The sequence below is a fragment of the Pezoporus wallicus genome, unplaced genomic scaffold, assembly GCF_028554395.1.
Source record: "Pezoporus wallicus isolate ANWC-B61680 ecotype Strahan unplaced genomic scaffold, APGP_CSIRO_Pwel_v1 contig_4055, whole genome shotgun sequence".
NCBI classification, from domain to species: Eukaryota; Metazoa; Chordata; class Aves; order Psittaciformes; family Psittacidae; genus Pezoporus; species Pezoporus wallicus.
In genome coordinates, this window is record NW_026642952.1 from 795,389 (window position 1) to 813,434 (window position 18,046).

Below are 18,046 nucleotides of genomic sequence, written 5' to 3' on the forward strand. Positions count from 1 at the left end.
GTGAATAAATGGCGGGGGCGCAGCCAGCGGGGCTTGTGTAACTTTGAGAGCGTGCCAGCGAGTTTTAAAGCCCCTGGTTTCTCCTCCTCCTCCTCCTCCTTCCCTCGCTCCAGACATCAGCGCGGGCCGGAGGACGATGAGAGGCTGATTGTTTGCTCCGGCTCCCTATTCGCATCCCCTCGCCTATAAATACCGGCGAGAAGAAAAGCCGTTCCCGCCGCCTTCCCCGGGCCGTGTTTCCTTCCTAACGACCTGACCTGCCCGATGGCACCGCCCGGGTGCTGCCGCGCTTGAGACCCCTTCTGGCTACCTAACCGTTCCAGAGGCGCAGTACGCTCCCCCCGGCTTCCCCACACTCCCCGCCTCTCCTCCCTCCGCCCAGTCCCGACCAGGAAGGCGCCCCTTTCTCTCTGCTCGCCACCCCGATTTCGCCCGTTTCTCCCATCCGCCGGTACCCAGGAAAGAGGAGAAGATGCATTTCGCGCCGCCAGGGCTCTTGCTCGCCCAGCTCCATGCTTGCATCTACTGGAGCTGCTTGTGGCCTGCCGGTTGCCAGCAGCCGCCGCCGCGCCGGGACCCCCCGCCGCCCCCCGCCGCCTGGAGGCAGCGGATTCAGTGGGAGAACAATGGGCAGGTGTACAGCCTGCTCAGTCTCGGCTCCCAGTACCAGCCCCCCCGGCGCAGGCAGGCTGCCGAGGCTGTGGGCAGCCCCATCCTGCTACTGCGGAACAACGGCACGCTGCCGCGGAGAGCCGCCGCTCGAGCAGCCGCGGAGACCCAGCCCGCCGCCGGCAGCCGAGGCAGCTCCGGCTCCCGGCACTGGTTCCAAGCGGGCTACCAGTCTCCCTCCGGGGGCCGCGCCTCCCCCGTGCCGCTGAGCCAGAGCTCCGCTATCCCCGCGGCCACGGGGGTGGCCGGGAGCGGATCGTCTGGGGCGTCGAGACCCGGCACCTCCACCAGCCCCGGCGGCGGCACCGGGACCGACGGCAGCCGGAGCAGCACTGGGGCCGGCGACCTGCCTCCCCTCAGCAGCTTCAGATCCGGGCGGGAAGATGTCATGGTAGGAGACGACCCCTACAACCCTTACAAGTACACGGACGATAACCCCTACTACAACTACTACGACACCTACGAGCGGCCCCGGCAGGGCAGCAGGTACCGACCCGGCTATGGCACCGGCTACTTCCAGTATGGTAAGAGCCTGCCTTTACTTTCCCGTCCCGTCCTGTCCCGTGCCCCACGCCGGCCCCGGCCCCGCTGTGCTAGCCCGGAGCGTCCCGCCGGGACACGGTGCGAGATCTGCGGTTCCGCCAACCCCTCGCTCCGGGCAAAACCCGACCCAGCAAGGGATTTGGAGGGCTCCCGGACTGCCCGATCCCAGGAGGCAGCGGTCGAGCGGTCGCCGGGGCTGGGTGGGGGGAGGGCGACGTGCGGGTGGGACGGTGGGGAACCCACCGCAGGGGCCTTGTGCGTCGTGCTTGTGGTGCGGGCTTTGAGAAAAGCCGAAGGACCTGATCAAGAGGGAGAGCGGCCTTAACGGGTGGCAGGGTCTTTAGCAAAGCGACAGCTACTAACAATTGGGGTGGAAGCCAAGAATTTGCAGACGTGTCCTGGGTTGATCTTGCTGTTAATGTGGCTGGTTTGATGAACTGCAGGTCTCCCTGACTTAGTCCCGGATCCCTATTACATCCAGGCGTCCACATATGTCCAGAGGATGTCCATGTATAACTTGAGATGTGCTGCCGAGGAGAACTGCCTGGCAAGGTAGGCATAGCTCCAGCTTTTGCCTGTTGACGGTGGGCTCTTGTGCTCCTGCACCCACCGCAAGAGTGCCTAAGGACTTGGTGGAGGGTGGAGACAAGAGAGGCTGGAGGGCCCAGGAAACGTACCCCAGTTTGTAACTTTCTTACGAGCCTGTGACAGATGGTGGGATGCGCACATAAGAGCCGTACCAGAGAGACACACACCACAGAAGAACCTACATTTTATGAAAAGTTACATTGCACATTTCTGTTATCAAGCTCATTTGAACATACCTGAATTTTGCAAAATGGAGGCACCTAAAAACATCCATTTGAATCTGGTGATTTTCATTCCATGTCTCTAATCCAATGGGCTCATATTCTACTCCATTAAAAATAGGGGGAAAAAAAAAAGAAAGAAAAAAGAAAAAACAAAAACTATTCTTACCAGCACAAGTTAAATTATAAAATGCTAATTGTTTCTGGGCCTGTGCCTTGTAATGACTCTTAAGACTAAAATCTCCCTGAAAAAAATGTTTCAAAGTGTTTTAATGGGTTGGAATAATGGCTTTTCTATTATGTTGGGTCCTGTCCAGTTGGCAAAGTGGGATTTTTTTCTGTTTTGATGGGAAAGAGATCAACATAGCTGTTTTTAAAATTTTAACTTGTTTGATACCTTATCATGCAAAACAGATTTACTTATTTACCAGCACCATTAATTGATGCCAGGCTGTTTCCAGGGTCATGCTCTTTCTTCACTTGATGGAAAAAGAAAACATGGCATAAGAAGCAGTATTTTTTATGCTAATCTTACAGTGAATATTAATTGAAATGTTCTTGCCCGCTACCAATTGATTAAAATATTCCAGTATTTAAAATACTGTAGATAAAGGCTATGTGAAATAGGGAAATAAAGCCTAAGGCATATGCATATTTTTTCCAATAGAAACAAACATCTGTTGTGTGATCTTACACACAGAGTTCCTTCGGTTAACAGCCATTAATAAAATTGTGGGTTTGGTGCATCAGTACCATCAGCAACTTTACATCTAACTGGTGGCCTGCCTCAAAGACAGTCTGCTTCAAAGGTACAGTCAGTGGTCAAACTTCCATTTACATTATTAGAAGCAGATCTGAATCTTATTCAGGTCTCGGTCTGGCACCAGACACTTCTGAGTACGCCATGTGGCATTCTTGTGTGTCTTCAACGTATGAGCTTTACGGAGGCTGAAAAGATCAGTTACTTCCGAGACCACATAAGGCATTTTCTTAATGTGTTTCTTGCATATACTTACATCTCTTTTTTGCATTATTACAGCTCAGCTTATCGAGCAGATGTTAGAGACTATGACAATCGGGTGCTCTTGAGATTCCCCCAAAGAGTGAAGAATCAAGGCACGTCAGATTTTCTGCCCAGCAGACCCCGTTACTCATGGGAGTGGCACAGCTGTCACCAGTGAGTGAAGTGCTCAGTATGGTACCTTCTAATTATCTTTTTCACTAGCAAATTGCCACTCTAAAGGTGACATTTTCTAAAGCTGCAGTGAAGCAGGGGGAAGCCAGGGGGAAGCTATATAGCCACCTGAAACCAAAATGGATAAGATGCTTACTCATAAGTATAAAACTCTCACAAGTATAAATTCATTATAATTACAAGGCTCAAATCAGTTTTGACAGTGGCACCGGCACCTTCTCTTCTGATTGTAGTCCAGTTACATATAAGTGGAATCAGCAAATAGAAGTTCTAATCATGGTAAAATAACTGTGCAAACCCTAAAATGTACCTTTACTACATGTTCCCTATAATATATCATTGTAAACATTGAACCATACTTCTTGACTTAAATTTAATGGGTTACTTCTTGACAATGAATGGTCTGGTCAATGTGAAAAAGAAGGTACTGAGATGACTGATCCCATTATCAGTATCCTTCTCATATGATACTTTCAATAGCAGTACTGCCCTAGAAATAGCAGAATTGCTGGAAACATGGCAAGGCAAATGTAGTAGAACATTTCCAGCATTTTAGGAGCAGGTTACACTGAAGACTTGCACCTTTTCAGAAAATTCACATGCAACAGTTTGCAGGTTTGCCCAATTTTCGCTATTTTTAGCAGGACCAATAGAACGCTTACCTTACTCCCACTTTACTTCAAATACAATTCTGCTGTTATGGGTATTATTCTAGTTAAAAAATAATATGTAATGTGGTCTTGATCTAAAGGCCCCTAGAGGCAACGAAATATTTCTTTCTAGCTTCAGAGGCTTTAAGCTTTGGATGAAAAATCAGGATCATTACAACAAATTCTTTAAAAAAAAAAAGACAAATATTGCTAGTTTATGAATCTTGTGAGGATAAAAAAGCTACAACTAAATCAATCCAAACAAAAAAGCTTTCATAAATACTTTCGTTAAACCCCACCCCTGAAAAAGAAACCACCACTGAAAAAACCCTTTAACCCTGGTGCTTACAAAATTGATAGATGAATGAGATGGATAGAGAGTAACTGAAATCTTCCATTTGTTAAAAAGCAGTTTTACTCTGCCATGATCACTATCTAGATGCAAAGTGTCTCCAGTGCTGATTCAGTTCTTGGACAGAAAATACACTGCCCATAAAAAAAAAAAAAAATTAAAAAAATGCATTTCTTGTGATCAATTCCATGAGAGTGAAACAAGCTCATTTGGAAATGAACTGTAACTGCCATTTAGTTTGGCTAGCCATCAGGCTTCAGTCATCATCATCTGAGGACCACTTTTAGTGTTCCTGACATGCATGCTTCATTTTAACAATACATTTGAATTCTGTTTATTTGTATCTTTCTTGTATAACTCTTCAGCTGAAGGCATTTGTAAATAACAGTAGCCAGATGTTGCACAGACATCTGTGCAGGTAGATGGTACAAGTTTAGTTTTCCTTGTGTTTGAAAAAGTGAAATTAAGAGAATAATAGCTGTTCCAAGTTCATAGTAGGAACTAGAAATCTGTGTGACAACAAGAAAAATGCATCACTGTGCCCAGATCCAAAATACATATACTTTTGAAACAAGAGACTACATTAAGAATAATCTACAAAAATTGACGCCAGATGAGATCTGCATTGCCAGTACACAGAAGGTGATTTCTTTATGTAGATTTGTTTTTGCTAATGTTATGAATGTATCATATTGATTGAGGGCCATGGGAATGTGAAAATGGACTGTTGAGTTTTTACTATCAAGTAGAAAACTTCCCTGGAATTTACAGAATGTAAGGTAAGCATTCCTAGTGAAACTCTGGCTAAGGGCAGTTATAAGATGTACAGTTCAAATATGAACTACTTAATACTTGTTATTGGAAAAAAGCTGAAACAGGAAATTTTGGAAAAACAATGATGCTATAGAGTCTTTCCCTTAACAAATTAAAATCTATTATTTATTTATATATTTATTTTATAGTCATTGAAAATTGGAGTAAAGGAAATAAAACTTACCCAGATGTCTGGTAATAGGAAATATCCTACCACACAAGTTCTGTGCAATAAATAAAATTTCACCATGTCTAACAGAAGGTAGATCAACTAGGAATCTGTAAAATGTCATTGACAAGATCTGATCCATCTTTAATAAAGTATCTATGGTTTAACAGACATTATCACAGCATGGATGAATTCAGCCACTATGACTTGCTGGATGCAAGCTCACACAGAAAAGTTGCTGAAGGACACAAAGCAAGTTTCTGTCTTGAAGATACCTCCTGTGATTATGGGTATTATAGACGGTATGCATGTACAGCACATACACAGGTAAGAGTTGGTTTGGAGACAACCAAGTTTATTTTCCCTCTCTAATTTATCTTTGGATATTTTTTTTCTACCAATCACCTCCTGGCCTAAATTATCTGATGCCCTAACTAGCTCTGAAATTCTCCATCACAGCAACTTGAAGACTTTTAACAATTTGCCCAAGTGCTGCTATGTGGATGTCCCATTAAAATGCAGGGTCACTTACTAGCCTAGCATCACTGGTAAGTGAACGGTATTAAAACACATCACAAGTTCTTGTGGTTATAGGTGAAGTGAGCTAAAGGAAACCTGAGATAGAGTCAGTGAAGAAGTCTTTTCCAGTGTGCTTGGCTGGTGGCAGAATTCATGTGTATTATTTTCTCCCTTGCAGAGCATGAGGCTGCAAGTTGCTGAATGCCCTTAATACCTGTAGCTTCTGGCTGGCAGTCCAATACAGAAAACTTACATCATAGCTTTATGCATGTATAGAGGGTTGTTGAAGAGAATGGCAGCCATGTGACAATTACGATGGGTTGTATACAAAGTAAACCAAGGTGTTAGAGCTCATTAAGGGAACAGATAAAAAATCTAAATGTACCATTATGATATGATACAAATCCATGATAGACTCCTACCTTAAATACTGCATGGAGTCCGGTCACCACTTCTCGAAACTGCTGCAGAAAAGCTTAAAAACCCAAACCAAACAACCCTAGGAGAACGAGGATGATTAGCAGTCTAGTATAGCTACCACAGTAAGAGATTTCATAGACTAATTCCATTTGGAAAACCAGAAAAAAATACCAAATCTTGAGTGGTCCTGTATAGAAAGAGGAAATTGTTGATATTCACTGTTTCTCACAGCACAGGAGTCTAAGGATATCCAAAAGAACTGCCAGACAACAGCATTAAAACAGAGAGGAGAGCTCTTTTGACATACAAATAAAGAATTAAATGCCTTGCCATAGGATGTTGCAGAGAACAAAAATATCTACATGTGTCAAAAAAAATTAAATAAAGTAATGGAGGCTCTTAAATACAAAAATCTAATGGTACCCCATATCTTAAATACAGTTAAATGCCTGGTAAAAGGAATTTTGCTGGGTAAAGGACATTATACATCCCATTTCTTATGTTCTTTTCTCCTCAGCCATCTGCTGCTGATCACTGTCAGGGACAGGACACTGAGCTTGATGGATCTGTGGTTTAACTCAATGTGGCCACACTTACACATAAACTTGTATCCCTTATCCTGCAGTTTTTAATCTAGGAGGTAGTTATTTTATCACAGAGAAATGACAGCTATGCTTCAGTGACTGACATGTCCACATTTGAATTTTAAATATAATGAATGATCTGTAACACATTAAGGCTTTGAAGAGGTTTTATAAATATCTTTCCTCTTTCTGGAGACTATGACATCTAACTAAGCAACATACATATTGTACAGCTGGAGTATTTGTGTCACTAGAATCTATGGCTGTGTCAGCGTTTCTACTGGAAGCCCATATTTCAGGGCTTTGTAATTGTACCGTAAAACTTTCCTCCAGCCTCAGACTTGGCACATACATGTGAGAGTTTGAGCTGATCACCAGCTGGGTCAAGAGGGAATTCCTGCAGAACTTGGTTTTTTTGCACTCTGTGTGTTGCCAGAACACTTCAGCTTTGCACAGAGCAATCTGTATCAGCCACAGTTAAAAGACACCAGATTTAAACCACCGATATATTCCTATATGAGATTCTTACTGATGTTCCTAATAGCAACCATTAAAATGCAGAAAAGATTCATCTGGAAGAAAGGCTTTCAGTTCTCTCAGATTCTTGTGTCACTGTCTGCCTGAAGAGATGTTTTTTTTCTGTGCAAAACTCAATGTAAAAGTGGCCCTACCCTCTACTATTCAAAGATGGCACTTTGGCAGAGTACATCCATAGCAAAATGTTGCATCATTTCTAAGGGTAGAGACAGGATCAAACATGGTGATCAAGCTGGTACTCCAGGATCTCAAAAGCTATTTACTTCTGATTTACAGATATTTAAGTCCAGCCTTTGGTCAGTTTTAATTTTATTCTTATCTTTCATAAAGAACAGTAACAGCATCCACAATATTTACATAAAAGGAATACTGTGACAAGTAACAATATAGATAAAATACAGTTATCTCACAGATGAACAAGTATGAATAGTATAGGCGTTTCTTATGCAGGAGTAATATAGTGCTGTCTATAAAGTGATATGTTAGACTTTCATGTTCTAGTTTAGATATTCAAGTAAAATGCCAAGAAAAAATAAGCCTAATTTCCTAAGCTAATTTTCCTACTGAAATGTGATGGTTAAGTGAACTTCAATCTGAGTGCCCCTAATGGCTAGAATTTACTATTTCTAATGATTTTTTTACATCCATCTTAACTTCGTATTTTTAGGGACTGAGCCCTGGCTGCTATGACACTTACAATGCTGATATAGATTGCCAGTGGATTGATATTACAGACGTAAAACCTGGAAATTACATTCTGAAGGTATGGGTATTTGGCAGTGGGGAGGTTTTGATATTTTCGTGGTTATTTTTTTTTGTTTGTTTTTTTTTTTAAAGAAGCAAATGATATGCTTATGCCAATGTGAATATAAGTTATCAGCTCAAACCTGTTAGACAACACTGTGCTTTCTTCCCTTAAGGTCAGCGTAAATCCCAGCTATTTGGTACCTGAATCCGATTACTCCAACAATATTGTACGCTGTGATATACGCTACACAGGCCACCATGCATATGCCTCTGGCTGCACAATTTCACCGTAAGTACATTCCTTTGTTTTTGCAGCTGTTTTATATTCATAGTACTAAAGTTGACAAACAGATATATAAAGCTTAGGCATTTACTTTAGATGGAAAAAATAACTTCCACCATTAATTCTAGTGATACTAGTTTCTTCAGTAAGTTGTTTCTTGGGTTTCAGTATCTAGTGTGTTAATTCAGGATTCAGATGGTGCTTTTCAAAGGTCTTTTTTGTCAGGATGATGGGAACAGTTGCTTTGCTCTTGACAACTGCAGACCTTTCAAATCCTGACCTCTGGTAATTAAATTATTTCTGGAGGGCTAGCACTGCTTTTTAAAGATCTAGTCTAGAAAAGCAATCATAAGAGAATTTTTGCTCTTGCCATCATGCCATCAGGATATATAACTCTTTCAAAACTGCTGCTGTCTGGGCTGCTAGGTAACTACCTCTAGTCCACGCTGCCTTAGTATTTGCACTAAAACCTTTCTGTGCTCATTCAGTACCCATTTGTACCACCCACACAGAGCTCTGGGGCAGTTAGAGAGCTCTTAAGACATTCTGCAAAGTCCGATGAGTGTATGTTACTTTGCTGCTGCTGCTTTTGACACTTGCAGCCATCCTCTTTGAAGCAGTTCCTCCAGACACATCCCATTTACAGCTTAGTTCTTCAAAAGCTGAAAAAATGCCACAATTATGCCCTCTATTTTCCCTCCAAAAGGTGAATTCATTTCATTAATGTTCTCATAGCAGATCTGCTGTAGCTTAGTATCTGTGAAGCACACATACACACAAAGCAATCAGTCTTTTGTAACAGGGTAACACATGAGTTACTCATACAAAATATTTATCAAGTGGTTTCATTTGGATTGCATAAGGAGTATTAACATTGTATGGAGATTCATGGGAGATAAATTCCAGAGCAGAAAATGAAAAGTAAGTAAATGATCATTATAGTCTGCTATAACAGCATCAGTGAAACAAACATATCAAATTAATGTGACTATTGCTTAATTAGCCGCATTAGGAAGCCAGTAGTTAAATGAAGCTAAAATGAGAAACATTTTTTCATGCCAGTGTGGAGATCTGTATTTATAATCACATTTTGGTCACAAATGAAACAAGTTAAATGGCTTCAGCAAGATCCTCTTTGTTCTTGCCATGTGGTTGTCAGACTTGTAGGAAACAAAGCTAAAAAACCAGGTATCCTGCAAGTCATGAGCAATCATATTTGATGGACCTGTGGCAGGAGCTTTTAAAGCATTTGTCTGTAAGAGGACTAACTGGTACTTCTAGGAACACAGGAACACCGTTTCTACTCACATTCACATGGAAGGGAAATTTTTGCTTCATGCCTCTAACCTTTAGTCTCCCCATCATACCCCTGTAAATGTTATCATGTCAGGGTGAGGAAGCACAATTTCTGCTACTGTTTGTTGATCTGCACCTTCAAGCTGAAAAAAAGGTATTTAGCAGGAACTCCTGTGTGTTCATCTGCCTCACATTCTTTCTTTTCTCCCAACAGATACTGAGAAAGACGCAAAAAAATGGATGAGACGATGACAAATGTTTTGAACTGAAGTATCGTTATATAAACTTAACTAGGATGCAAACACTATACAAGCAAAACTACAGAACATACACACATACACCCACACACCTTATGTGACTTTGAAGCACTTCAGCTGCTTCTCAACCAAAGCTGTAACTGGATTTTAAGCATTTTAATTGGCATTACTTTTATTACTATTGAAATGTGTGGAACTGGTGATTCATGCACAGATACTTTATATTTTGAAAATCTAACTCATTCATAAAAACATGAGCATTCCTTAACTCCTGAAAATTTGGAGTTTACATGATAATAGACTTCAGTGGGAACATTATTGATGAATGAGTTGAACATTTTAAAACATAGTGAAAATTTATGTAAAATGAATTAAATGCAATAGAAAGTACTAATGTCACCTATCTAAGAAATACCAGAATGAAAAAAAAAAAAGCTTAGGAGTAATGCTACAGTACCATTAAAATGAATTTGCTAGGACATGATTTGAATGAGAAAAGTCTGTTCGGTTTTCAAGGAATATTAACATATAGCAAAGAAATACATATAAATATATATATATCAGTTATACCCCTGCAAGAAAAGTTATGTTTACATTTCTAATACATTAGAAGTGTTTCTCTAAGTAAAAAAACAGATGGGGTTTTGAAAGAAATCTTTCATCTGTGGAAATAAATTAAAGAACTTAGCCACCTTTCTATGTTCAAGAGATTTTTCAAGGTGGGGCTTTTAAAAGAATTCTGCAAACTTAATGTGGATACAAATAAATACCTGTCAAGACAAGGGCTCTTGGAGATGAAGAGTCCCTGATATAGTTATCTGTGAAAAACATCCAGCTTGAACAGGTTAACCATCAAAATAATATAAGCAACTAACTCAGGTGGCACCACCAACAGAAGTAGGTCAGAATATCTAAGTTTTTGTTGTGAAAAAGCCTACTACCTGCTTCCCCCTTAAGTACTGTATTTGACTTTAAAAATGTCAGTATTCAAACACAGGTTGAAACTATACTATATATAGAGGGAGAATAAAAGTCAATGTATTTAACATCCTACTTTAGGCTGTTCAGGAACCAAATAAACATTGTAGGGGGAAAAATTTCCAGCCCAAATTAAAAGTTTTTGCTGAACTGCTTAACTGGTGCTGGGCACACCACTCATCCTCCCATCCCCAAATTATTTTGCTTTTGCAGTGCACCCTGCTGTAAGCTACAGTAGCTGTGATTTTGTTTTTAAACTGTGAAATAACATATCACAAGGGGATCTGGTGGGTTGTTTTTTTTTTTTTCAGAAGACTTCTGGTCATGTAAAAGGAAGGATCTACTTTTGAAACAAAGGGACCTAGAAATACTGATTGGCATTGGTTAAGTGTAATCAGCAGTTCAAAACACCTAATGAAATATGGAAATCTAATTACGTTTTAAAAAAACCCCGAAAAATGTGTGTGCTATTTGGCATGGTGAAAAAATAAAGTCTGAGAGTATGGAGAGGTTTTATTGTCACTGTTGAGAATAGCTGAGGCAGTATTTGTAAGTATTATACACAATAGAACCCTATGGATTTGATAGTTTTATGAACTATTGCAATACTTTTAAGATCAACTTGTTCTTCATTACATATTTAAGCTTGTTTCATGATTATAAAGTATTTTCACCTCTATCATAATAACTTGGTTAAAAATTTGCACAACTAGTATGCATACTTAAAAATAATCTAAGAAACAGCAACCCAGTGATCACTACCCAGCACTGGGAGTGGGTGCAGAATTAATATAATTTATACCTGCAAGTCTCTTTTTGTATGCGGAGAGATCCATTTCCACCAGTATGGGCAACAAAGAGAAGCAAGATTTGGAAACGGATTTATCAGAAAGCCATTTATTACAATATGTCTGCAAAAATAAGAGTCTGTTTAAAGTCTAGGCTTCTGAAATCTCAGCCCAGATTTTTTAAGATTAAAGGGGTTAAGGGATGCAAATGCATTCACCTTTCTAAAGACTTGGGTCAAAATTGGGGTGAAAGTTTTGACAGCAGCTTGGGCAATGGACACAAAAGCTACTGTAATGGAAGCTAGGCTGTGGGCACCAGCTACTTCCTGGTAAAAGGTTGTTTGCTGGTACCTCATTGTGCCTGATAATGTGCTGAATGTGGGATAAGACCGCATTAACTGGACACAGAGCAGCCAGAGAAATTGAGTTTACCCCTTGACTCAGGAGGCAGTAACCTGCTCACATGTCTATACCCAAACTACTTGCAGAACTCCACTTGAATTCAGCAAGGAGCCAGAGGACCTTGAGCATTGGTGCAGGCGGAGGAGATTGTAATAGTGGACTTGGTCCTTTCAGTGGGAATGGCCTGGTTCAGAAAGGTGTTGAACGCCATGACTTTGAATACTGGGGATATTGGAGCTACAAAAATGTAGCTTTTTTTTTTTTTTCCATAGCAAAATATTGTATTTCTATTGAAATGTGTGTTAAGCAACATGACATAAGTGATGTACAATAGCATAAAAATTGACCAAGATATCATGAACAGTCTATTTAGAAAAAGGAGGGATTTTAGGATTAAAAAAAATGAAGGAATGTGATTTTAACTTCCCCTTTTAATTACAGTAAATCACAATGCTGTACAAGAGTTTATTATATAACATGTAGAAAGTAGTTCTAAATTGGGGAGTGCCAACCAGTATTTTCAGTGTGTTGGTTCTGCAGTTTTGACCTAGCTACCTAATTTACTTTTTTTTCATACTGGAATATATTTGTGGGATTATGTTTTGTGCAGTTTTGTTGAAAAACATTTATAAATGCTGTTTTGATAAAAAAACTTATTTTATGAAGCAAATTATATTTTGGAATCCTTTTTAACAGACAGTGGGCTTATTCCAATCATCTTCGAGAGGCTTTTTGCCTTTCATCTCAGTGGGAGTAAAATCAGATTTAAATTTTTGTGAGAATTCTAGTATAAATTTTCTGTCTTGCAGTCTCAACTTTAATTTTTAAAGCCAAATAATAAAAATGTGTGTGAAGCAATTACCTCCCACGTTTCAGATATTTAGATAAAAATTGCACATAAGGAACTTATTGTATGTCAGGATCATTAAAGGAGGGGCTTGTTACATATTTTTTTTTAATCCTGAAATACATTTGATATATGCATATTTTTAGACAAAGTGTAACAAAATGACAGATTGGTCGCCAATGGAACCAACATATTGTTTAGATGATGTTTTTGTGTTAGTAAAAGTCTACTCATTTTCTCTCTGCTCCAAAGTTTGCTATGCAGTGTCGAATGACTGCAAACACCAAAGGTACCTTCCTACAGTCACTTGTGCATTGTTTGCAGTGCACTCATTCAAAACCAGCAGGGTGAATTTCATAAAGGAGACATTGAAAGGTAGTTTATCCTGTGTCTCATGCTCATGCCGATAAGGCATTTTAATTTTCTCCAAATCCTAAGAGGTGCTGAAAGATTTTAACTTGAATTAAAACCAAAGAGTATGCTATTGGGAGGTTTTTATTATACAACTAAGTGCTACAGATACAGTGAAATGCCACTTGTTTTTTCAACTTTTTGGGAGGTTTTTCATGACTTCCTTCACTTTTCTTCCAAGAGTCTTAATTTCAGTAACTTTGCATCTTTATCTGAAGAGCTTTAATTTATAATATTCAGGCACTAGCTTTGTATTCTTCATTGCACTTTCATATTCTTGTGTTACATGCCCGTATTATGGTTGCAAGTTTATGTGAAAATGACTTGAATAAATTGTTTCAAGCGTTCTACTTGTTGTATTATTTTTAATGCATAGGCCAGATCCATCTCTCAATGAGAAACCTTTGACTTAAAGTTGTTATAACTATAGAAAATTGTCCTGGGTTCAGCAGTAGCAGTCATGTTTTGTTTTTTTTTTTCCTTTGTGGTAGCTGGTGCAGTGCTGTGTTTTGACTTCCAGCCTGAGAACAGTGTTGGTGAAGCTGATGTTTTCAGTTGTTGCTAAGTGATGTTTATCCTGACCAAGGACTTTGTGAGGCTCATGCTCTGCCAGGGAGGAGGGGAAGCCGGGAGGAAGCAGATGGGGCGCCTGACTCGGGCTAGCCAGGGAGGTATTCCATACCACAGCATGTCATGCCCGGGGTGGGGGGTAACTGGGAGTTACCCGGAAGGACACGGGCTTCCGGGTGGAACTCGTCTTCCCTGCCGGTGGTATCGTATTCTCTTCCCTTGTTATTTTCCCTTATCATTGTTGTCGTTGGTGGTAGCGGTGGTGATTTGTGTACATCGGTTGCTGGACTGTTCTTGTCTCAACCCGTGGGAGTTGCACTCTTTCGATCCTCCTCCCTGTTCCTCCGGGAGTGGGGGAGAACCCCGGTGGGGGGGGGACACGGACCTCGATTGTTGTCAGCTCGGCACCACTCACTGGGAGTGAGTGAACAAGTTACCTGACTGGGTTTAAACCACGACAGTTCTTTTTGGCGCCCAACGTGGGGCTCGAGGGGTTGAGATAAGAACAGATCTGACTGGATTGGTAGTCACTCGTCACAATGCTGATTTATTGGCTCTCAAGGTTGTTCCTCTTGATCTCACAGTTTCAGTATATCATATCTTACTTCCATCCGGTATTTGCTGTATTAGTGTTTTTCAAGTGTGGGGCTTGGGCTAAGGTTTTTATCCCATTGTCTAAGCCTACAGCACCCGGGATTCCCAGGCGGTCTCCCATCCAAGTACTAACCGAGCCCGACCCTGCTTAGCTTCCGAGATCAGACGAGATCGGGTGTTTTCAGGGTGGTGTGGCCGTAGGCTTAGACACCACTTTGGTGGTGTAGCTGCTGTGGGGAAGTGCTGGGTCGACTCCTTCTCCCAAAGGAAAAAAAAAACAAACATGACTGCTACTGCTGAACCCAGGACAAAAATGAAGAAGATTCTATCACGCTGACATGGTCTCAGAAAAATTGTCAGAACTTAGAAACAAGAAAGAAAAAGTTGCAAGATATGATGGATTACATCTCACACTACACAAAAGCTTAACATGTGAAGGCGTAACAGCACAGTGTATGGTTTGTCTGGATAGAAGATTTCTTTACCATATAGGCTTGTCTCTGCAGGAACAGGCACTTGGAAATCACTTTCAGAATTTCTGTTCCAAACCCTTTCTATCATGGAAATAACAGTTGATCAGTCTGTAGTAGAAAGTCATCAACTCTAGAAAACTGACTAACATGCCTAACACTCAGTTACTCCAAAACCATTTTATTCTTTGTTATTGGTTATTCTTACAGTATAAACCAACATCTTTGATGCCTCTTCAATCTGTATGCTAAACTGATGAAATAGGCTGAATTGTGAAGCATCTCTTGTCCCTGCACTGAGGGATTAATGCAGAAGATCATGCTTCAAACTCTGGAATCTTCAGTCTAGTAAGAGGTTGTTAAACACTCAAACACCAACTAATGGCACTCTTGGCTTTGAGTAAATAGAGACAAAAATGGATGGAATATCTTTTAAAATTCATAGAGTGTCAAATTATTTTAGACACAATGTTGTGATGATGTTCCTATAATTTAGCTAACAAAATTATTTCTATACTACTACATCTTGGAGCTAAGAGCTTCAAACTGAAAATTCCTGTAAATGCTATCCCTAGAGTGCAGAACTCAGTGTGGATCAGAAGCCATGCAAATACAAAAATGCAGTAAAAATTAATACAGTTACTGAAGAAAGTATATTCAAATTTATTGAAAATAAAGCATCTCCTAGTTTTCAAGTATCTTCTACCTGCTATTCTACTATCTCATTTTCACATTAGATCACCTGCCTGGTATCATAACATCACCAGTCAACAATTACAAAGCAGCCAAGCACTTTCAATTAAGAAAGTAATGCTGTATCTGAATTTTCAATCAAGCCCTATTTCTCCTGATCTAATCAGTCAATAAAAACTGCGGAAAGAAATATTTATGCCTGTTGAGGTATCTTTAAACTGGTGTTATCAATAGTGCACCTTTCTCTAAAAAAAAAACCAAAAACAAAATAAATCAAGGAACAGTGGGGCTGATGCACCCTCAGCAAGTTTGCCAATGACACCAAGCTGTGTGGTTCAGTTGATACCCTGGAGGGAAGGAATGTCATCCAGAGGGACCTTGACACGCTTGTGAGGTGGGCTGATGCCAACCTCATGAAGTTTAACCATGCCAAGTGCAAGGTCCTACACCTGGGTCGGAGCAATCCCAGGCACAGCCACTGGCTGGGCAGAGAAGAGATTCAGAGCAGCCCTGCAGAGAAGGACTTGGGGGTGTTGGTTGATGAGAAAATGAACATGAGCCGGCTTCAGTGTGCGCTCGCAGCCCAGAAAGACAACCGTATCCTGGGCTGCATCAAAAGGAGCGTGACCAGCAGGTCAAAGGAGGTGATCCTGCCCCTCTACTCTGCTCTTGTGAGACCTCACCTGGAGTATTGTGTGCAGTTCTGGTGTCCTCAACATAAAAAGGACATGGAACTGTTGGAAGAAGTCCAGAGAAGGGCCACGATGATGATCAGGGGACTGGAGCACCTCCCGTATGAAGACAGGCTGAGAAAGTTGTGGCTGTTCAGCCTGGAGAAGAGAAGGCTGTGTGGAGACCTCATAGCAGCCTTCCAGTATCTGAAGGGGGCCTGTAAAGATGCTGGGGAGGGACTCTTCATTAGGGACTGCAGTGATAGGACAAGGGGTAACGGGTTAAAATTTAAACAGGGGAAGTTTAGATTGGATATAAGGAGGAAGTTCTTTACTGTAAGGGTGGTGAGGCACTGGAATGGGTTGCTTAAGGTAGTTGTGAATGCTCCATCCCTGGCAGTGTTCAAGGCCAGGTTGGACAAAGCCTTGGGTGACATGGTTTAGCATGAGGTATCCCTGCCCATGGCAGGGGGGTTGGAACTTGATGATCTTAAGGTTCTTTCCAACCCTAACTAGTCTACGGTTCTATGAACCAACACATTTAAATCAATATCAACTCTCTTAAAAGACACTGAAAAATCTGAGATTGTTTTGTTATTTAAGTATGAAGGAAAAAGTCATGCACCTGAAGCAGTCTAGTAGCATCTCACAGTATGTACCCTAGCTGAGAACATTTATTCTACGGTACGGTAGTGGAGAACAGGATTCTGAAAGCTTTGTAAATCTAATAATCACAGAATGAAATAACTTTCCATATCACTGTAAAAATAAATGTGTAGTACTTTGTGAGAGCTCTCCGTCTAAACAGTATTTCAGATACAAGTTATATTAAAATCATGTACATACTGAAAATGTTATCTTGATATAATGAGGAGAAAATGTTCTAAACTTTATCAACAACCTCTGGGCAAGTTCATCGGGTTTATCAGTTCGTAAAAAAATTGCCCAGTTACACATTAAAAATATTATCAAGTCTCTCTCAAGCATCACCACTTGTTTGCACAGTGCATTAATGCTGTGATCCAGGTGAGTCACTAAGCATTAGCTAGAAGTAGTAGTAACCCATTAAAATATGAAGCAATGCCAGCTACCTAATTTCTCTTCTCTCATTCATGTTCAGTGATGTTATCTTTTTTTCTTTTCTTTAAAGTAAGAGCTCAGAAGTGCTTTAGAAGATGAAAACAGAAGTTTTGGTTGTCAGGTTTCCTTCAGGAAGAATTCTATGGCCACAAATTACAGCTGTAAGAATGGAGTAAGGAACTTACTCAAATGCCAAGATAAACCAAAGCTCCTAGATCTCTAAGCACATGCTAAAAATTACTTTAGAACATAAGCTCTTCCCCTCCACCTCCTGCCCTCAGACTATTTGCAAACTTCAAATTTTTGGTGCTTAATGTGAATCAACTCTTGCATTAGGGTGCTCATCTGCTAAAAGAAAGGTAAGATGTCCATGACAAACTTATTATAGTTGATGACATATACCAAAAGGATTTTTTCTTGCCTTTTATTGGAACCAGGTAAGTCACATACGAAACATCTGTTTGGCGTAGGTAAGTAAATACTTATTTATTGAAAGCCATAAGGATTAGCATCTGGAAAACTTAAAGAGGATATAGCAGGTAAATGCACGGCTTTTTCCACAAAATATGATCCTTTCCTACAAAACCACAGTACAAATGTTTCCATTTTTTATTTTGAAGTTTCTGGCCTTACATCTTATTCCATACAGTACAGTGAAAATAAAACTAAGAAAAAGCATGGGAAATGGAAGGTTATTTG

At 40.6% G+C, this 18,046-nt stretch overlaps 1 protein-coding gene and 1 non-coding gene across 3 annotated transcripts; one reads left to right on the plus strand and one right to left on the minus strand.

Moving 5' to 3' along the window:
* Positions 1–342: 342 nt before the first annotated feature.
* On the plus strand, positions 343–12,612 carry LOX (lysyl oxidase). Of its 2 annotated transcripts, XM_057433292.1 has the most exons (7): positions 343–1,193; positions 1,656–1,764; positions 3,061–3,198; positions 5,371–5,527; positions 7,928–8,023; positions 8,181–8,296; positions 9,801–12,612. In XM_057433292.1, exons 1-7 carry the CDS (start codon positions 473–475, stop codon positions 9,805–9,807), a joined length of 1,344 nt encoding a protein of 447 aa, XP_057289275.1. In that variant the 5' UTR covers positions 343–472; the 3' UTR covers positions 9,808–12,612. The 2 variants fall into 2 exon arrangements, with proteins under 2 accessions (XP_057289275.1, XP_057289276.1); XM_057433293.1 differs by lacking the exon at positions 9,801–12,612 and having other exon boundaries at positions 8,181–8,872.
* Positions 12,613–14,517: 1,905 nt separating this feature from the next.
* LOC130612016 (5S ribosomal RNA) lies at positions 14,518–14,636 on the minus strand. The gene has a single exon (XR_008975369.1). It is a non-coding gene; the product is annotated as a 5S ribosomal RNA (ribosomal RNA).
* Between the last annotated feature and the right edge of the window lie 3,410 nt (positions 14,637–18,046).

Coding starts and splice junctions, on each gene's coding strand:
- LOX (XM_057433292.1), top strand. CDS start 473: ATGCATTTCGCGCCGCCAGGGCTCTTGCTCGCCCAGCTCCATGCTTGC. Junction 3,199..5,370: donor GAGTGGCACAGCTGTCACCA/GTGAGTGAAGTG, acceptor ATGGTTTAACAG/ACATTATCACAGCATGGATG. Junction 8,024..8,180: donor CTGGAAATTACATTCTGAAG/GTATGGGTATTT, acceptor TCTTCCCTTAAG/GTCAGCGTAAATCCCAGCTA.